This window comes from Microtus ochrogaster, chromosome 6, assembly GCF_000317375.1.
Source record: "Microtus ochrogaster isolate Prairie Vole_2 chromosome 6, MicOch1.0, whole genome shotgun sequence".
Taxonomy (NCBI): domain Eukaryota; kingdom Metazoa; phylum Chordata; class Mammalia; order Rodentia; family Cricetidae; genus Microtus; species Microtus ochrogaster.
Genome location: NC_022013.1, coordinates 9,321,421 through 9,327,119, shown reverse-complemented (window position 1 = coordinate 9,327,119; position 5,699 = coordinate 9,321,421). Strand labels below are relative to the sequence as shown.

Below are 5,699 nucleotides of genomic sequence, written 5' to 3'. Positions count from 1 at the left end.
AGAAAGAAAGAAAGAAAGAAAGAAAGAAAGAAAGAAAGAAAGAAAGAAAGAAAGAAAGAAAGAAAAAGTAGTCCGGGCGTAATCTTCAGCTCAGTACCACCCCTAAGGGGAGGATCGGTTACTTAGGGTCCCGCCCCGCTCAGCCGCTGCTTCTGCCCTTGCGCAGGCGCAGTGGTACAGCGCTTCCGCCCTAGTGCGCATGCTCAGCGGGGCCACGGTTCTCCGACCGGCTGTGGTAGTGTCAGCTCCTGTGAAGGAAGTTTCCGCTTTGCACCCCACCCGGATCACAGTTCGGTTGTAGGACCCGCTCCCTCCCAATCCACATCAGCGCATCCGGATCATGGGGCTACCCAAAGGGCCGGAGGGCCAGGGGCTCCCCGAGGTGAGGACCTCTGTCCCTGACACCCTGGGGTTGCTGGGGAGAGAGGGCCGAGCCCGGGGCGGCGGGCAGGGACCGGCTTGGGAGGCGGCGGGGACACTATGCCGTTGTTCAGAGGTGTTTGCCCCAGGGCGGGCCCTAGATACCCTGGAGGGACAACTGACTGGTCCCCGGCGTGCAAGGGTGCAGCGTGTTGCTGGGTGCAAACTTAATGATTCCTGGGTCCTCTGGGGACGGGGAACATCCAGATCCCTACCCAGATGCAGCCTCACACCTCACGAGGTCCCCGGGAGTCCTGTCTCGGGCTGTCTAGAAGCCCCTCACGTTGCGAGACAGGCTTCCCGAGGCCAAGACGGCTGCGCTCAGGAGTCTCAGCAGTCACGAGACACGTTCAGTGGGACTGTCCTGGCCCCTAGTGTCCAAGGCCGGTGACCTTGGGACCGCACGTCTCCCTCTGCGGGGGTCTAGGTGACCAGCCTCTCAGTCCCTTTTGTTGGGAAGGAATGCCCCCTCTCAGCTTGTAGAGCCCCCGCTGTCCTGGCCCGGGAGGATGGAGGAAGTTTGGGAGCCTTGCGCACATCGGGGTGGTGGCCAGAGTTGAGGACACCCTCTCTTGTGGTGCCCTGTGCCTGGACAGGAGGATTGCTGCTTGTACTAAAGAGGGACCACCTTTTCACGTGCGGTGTGCTTGTACTCCAGTACTTGGTCAGTACTCGTTCCATCCCAGGGACAGGATTTCTATGCTTGCACGGAAATAAAAGCTCAGCTATCCTCTTTGGGCCGCCGTTAGAGCTTGGCTACCGGATTTCCAGTTTTTCTTCCTGTTGCTTTACTCAGTGAAGAGTCCCAGTTTCCAGAGAGAAATAGGGAACACTCCTGCTGCGCCTGGACCCCTTTCTAAAGTTGGCTTTGGCAGAGATGGCCCTGGTTCTTTGACACTGTGCCTAGTACCCTTTGGTATTCTCCTGTACCGATCGTGCCTCCCTGTGCCCCCCACAAATCCGTCTGTTACTTGTTCATCCTACTCTTTACACAGTCGCAGTGTTCTGTGCTCTGGTGAGTGTATAGTAGCAGAAGGGCTGGTGTGGTCATCAGTTCTCACAGCCCCTGCACTGGATAAAATTCCATGTATGTGTTGTTCTGATTTTACCTGGGGTTGTGCGAAGTGGGGTCTGCACTGTAATTCTTCAACTTTTCTTTGCTACTTAATGTCTGTCTGTCTGTCTGTCTGTCTGTCTGTCTGTCTGTCTCTCTCTCTCTCTCTCTCTCTCTCTCTCTCTCTCTCTCTCTCTCTGTGTGTGTGTGTGTGCTTGCTTGCTTAGCATGCTTGAGCCCTGGGTTCTGTCCCCAGCACAGCAAAAATTGGGTGGTGCATGCCCACGATCTCAGAACTGAGGGGGCAGAAGAATCAGAAATTCAAGGTCATTGGCCTTAACTGCAGGGCAAGTTCAAGGCCAATCTCAGGTACCTCAGACCCTGTCTTGAAAGACAAAACAGCATTCTTGTCACCTGGCTCTCACTAATCCAGTCAGTTCATGCCATTCAGTTTTTAAGCCCCTTTGTGTCTATATTAAAGAAAGAAAGATAACTAGACCCTTCTAGCTTCTGGGAGCTAGAAGTTTATTCGAGAGAATATTTGGCCTGGCTTAAGGGCTCATGGTGATTCTTCTTCATCAGTGTCCTGGTTACAGACTTATTTATTTTTACTTATGTATATGTCTGTGTGTCTTTATGTGTGAGTGATTTTGGGTCCATATGAAGTGCAGAGGAAGGTATAGATACCCTGGAGATGAATTCACGTGGTGATGAGCTGACTGGTGTGGGCTAGGGGAACTGAACTTGGGTCCTCTAGAAGAACGATCTCTTCACTCAACCACTGAACTCTCTCTCTCTGACCCTTAGTGTTCTGGGTTTAGTAACTGGACATATTAACCAGTGTGGGTTTCTTTTTATGGCTTCAAGAAATGCTGGTTTTTGTTCTCTGTGCATGAGCCCTTGGCCCCTTCCCATTTTGCTGCAGTGCAGATGGGTAAAGTGAGTTTGGAATCAAACATCCCCCCTCGGTGTCTTGTGCCAAAACTTGTCTCCCTGGATCTCTTGGAAAAGTATAGTTCTTCGTTCTAGGGTGAGTGGACGAGAGGCGTCAGCCATACACTTGCATATGTAGCCTACGGGAATGCTGTGAACGTGAGTTCAGGTGGGAGGTGGTCCTTCCGGGATGCAGTGTCCTCCTTTTGGCAGTATCTTCAAGGCACACGATGGCTTGAAGGATTCCTATTTTATTTATGTGTGTGTGGTGTCTACACATGTTTATGCATGTATGGATGGATGTTCCCATGTGTGTGAGTACATGTGTGTGTTTGGATACGCAGGTGCATGTGGAGGCCTGAGGTTGACATCTGACACCAGGTTTCTTCCTCAGTCCGCCTCCGCCTGGTTCACCGAGGCAAGACCTCTCAGTTGAAGCCAGAGTTTACCAGTTGGGCTAGTTTAGCTACTGAGAGCTAGTTTGTGGTCTTTGCCTTCCAAGTGTGGGACCACAGGTGGTCATCATGCCTGCCCAACTTTACATGGCTTCCGAGGATCTGAACTCTGGTCCTCGTGCCGATACGATAAGTGCTCTGTCCACTGAGCCATCTTAGGAGTTTTGGGAAAATAGCACAGTGATTCAGCTGAAGTCAGCAGACTCTTGGCAATGTGAGCATGGCACCAGAAGGATGTACTTCATTTCCATTCTGTCAAGATGGCCTTTATCAGTTATACACATCTGTTTTCAGGTGGAAACGAGAGAAGATGAAGAACAAAATGTCAAGTTGACTGAAATTCTGGAGCTCTTGGTTGCAGCTGGGTATTTCAGAGCAAGAATTAAAGGCTTGTCTCCTTTCGACAAGGTAAGAGAAAGCCTTGCTAACCACTAGGCTATTCGCTATTCTTCTGTAGCATGGTTAGTGTAAGGGTAGTGGGGGATGAAGTGGTTGTGTTTTTACTTTTTCTGTACCATTCCTTCCAAGCCAGATTCGTCATGGATGTCCTCGGACTTTCTATTCAAAGAGAACTATAAGTCAATAGATACAATTGGATTCTTTTTCTGTACACTGTGTTTTTAGGAAATGTGAATAAGCAAAAGAACTATTTCCTCAGGCTGGGGAGATGGGGAGATGGCTCAGTCAGTCAGTAAAAGGCTTACTAGGAAAGCATGGGGATCTGACTTGGATCCCTAGAACCCAGGCATGGTGGGATGCTTATAATTCCAGTATTGGGAAAGTGCAGACAGGCAAACCCCTGGCACTCCCAGACTGGCCAACCTAGCCAAATTGATAAGTTTTAGGACAGTGAGAGACCCTGTGTCAACTAGTGGCCTGTGACCTCTACATGTATGCATGTATGTGTATGTACACATGCATACACGTGAACAGTACTCACACACACGAAATTGTTTCTCTTTTAAGGTGCATACAGTTTGGATAGAAACAATAAAGCATATATGAAAATAGCCTGAGTTCATAGGTATACTGAACCACATACTTAGAGACAGTGGCAGATATTCTGTAGATGGCAGCTGCTATGTTTAGAGGTGGGAGCTTCACCATGGCATGGGATCTTAAGATTTTTAATTAAATGTGTAAGTGTGTGCGTGTGTACAGGTGCCCATGAGGCTGGCGGAGGGCATTGGATATCTTGGGGCTGGAGTTACTGTGTGGGTGTTGGGAACCAAACTCAAATTCTCTGCAGGAGCAGCAGGCACTCTTTAACACTGAGCCATCTCTCCAGCCCCGGGATGGCATCTTTTAAATTAAGAGAGCTGTGAACAGTTACCGTGCATAGGACAGAGGAAGGAGTATTGGGGACACAGAGATAAACAGTAGCCCTTTGCCCAGAGATGTCCCCTGTTACAGAGAAGAGTGACAAGTGAACCATCAGGCAGGGACTAAATTATAAGATACCGAATAGACTGTGCTTCTCAAGTGTCTGGGACCAATGGCAAGGAAGGCCAGGGAAACCTTTGGAGCTTGAGCTCCATGCTCTGGAGTGTTGCTCTCCTCCCGTTTGCACCAGAACCTGCGAGGGATGCTGGTAAGAAGCATGCCCAGGTCTTCTCCATCGAACTTCTGCTTAGGCAGCTCAGGGCTCGGGACCTGGCAATGTGCATTTTATTGTACATCTCAGCTTTTAAATAAGGACAGAGAATGTCAGCTTTGCTGCCCACGTGGCTGATTGGTCAAACTCATAATGCCTCTCAATCTGGCACTCGGAAGCTGGGTTACGAAATCTCTCATAGGTGTGCAGGCATGAGGGTCTGAGTTCAGTCTCCGGAACACATGTGAAAAGCTAGCCATGGTGGTGCGCAGTTGTGTTCCCAGCGCTGGGGAGATAGAGGATCCCCGGGATGCCCTGGCTGTGGTGAGCTCCCAGTTCAGCAAGAAACCCTGTCTCAAAAACTTTAGGCATAGAACAAAAGAGGACACCTGATGTCTCTCTGGCCCACAGAAGGTGAACACTCATGCACGCACACACCTATCACAAACACACATACAAAAGAAATCTCTGAACACATAGTGTCTGACCCTTCCCTTGGAAGAGGATCGATGAGCAACGAGACCTTTTCATGGTCACAGTCAGCTTCTCAGTGACACGGCAGCACTTTGGTGCTCAGTAACCACACAGGGCCAGGAGCTGCTGCAGTACACAGTATCACAGTGTAGGCATGGCCGTTGCCACCACTGCAGGGGGACTTAGAGCAGTGCTGGCTGGTGAGTGGTGGCTAAGGAAGACACATTCCCTCTAAAGATATATTATTGGGAGGACTGCGGAGTCAGATGTCAGTAAACTGTTATATATGCGTGACAACCCAAGTTCAAGCCCCAGAATCCGTGTAAAAATCTGGGTGCTGTGGTGGGCACTTGTCATCCCAGCACTGGGGACATGGAGACAGGAAAATCTGCGGGGCTCAGGGGCCAGCCTGCATAATCAAATCGGCAAGGTCCAGGCCCGTGAGAGACCCTGTCTCAATAAACAAGGTCTACCGCATCTGAGGATCCATACCAGAGTTTGGTATCTGGCCTCCACGTGCGTGTGCACACACATGAACACACATGCATCTACACCAGACAGTTGTAGCTCTGTGTACTCAAGTGTGTAGGGTCCGTGAGAAGCAGCGCTCTCCCTTCTTGCAGGTAGTGGGAGGGATGACGTGGTGCATCAGCACCTGCAACTTCGACGTGGATGTGGATCTGCTCTTTCAGGAGAACTCTACCATCGGGCAAAAAATGTAAGTTCCCAGGGTTTGCCAAAGAAGGGTCTAAGCGGGGGGGGGGGGGGG

At 50.5% G+C, this 5,699-nt stretch overlaps 1 protein-coding gene across 2 annotated transcripts in view; it reads left to right on the top strand.

Moving 5' to 3' along the window:
* Positions 1-218: 218 nt before the first annotated feature.
* Positions 219-5,699, top strand: part of Ccdc93 (coiled-coil domain containing 93) — a 70,746-nt gene continuing 65,265 nt past the window's right edge. For both annotated transcript variants that reach the window (XM_026779735.1, XM_005348252.2), the window contains exons 1-3: positions 219-382; positions 3,157-3,270; positions 5,554-5,648. In XM_026779735.1, the coding sequence (XP_026635536.1) occupies positions 341-382; positions 3,157-3,270; positions 5,554-5,648 (251 nt within the window). In that variant the 5' untranslated portion in view covers positions 219-340. The remainder of the gene's footprint in view (positions 383-3,156; positions 3,271-5,553; positions 5,649-5,699) is intronic.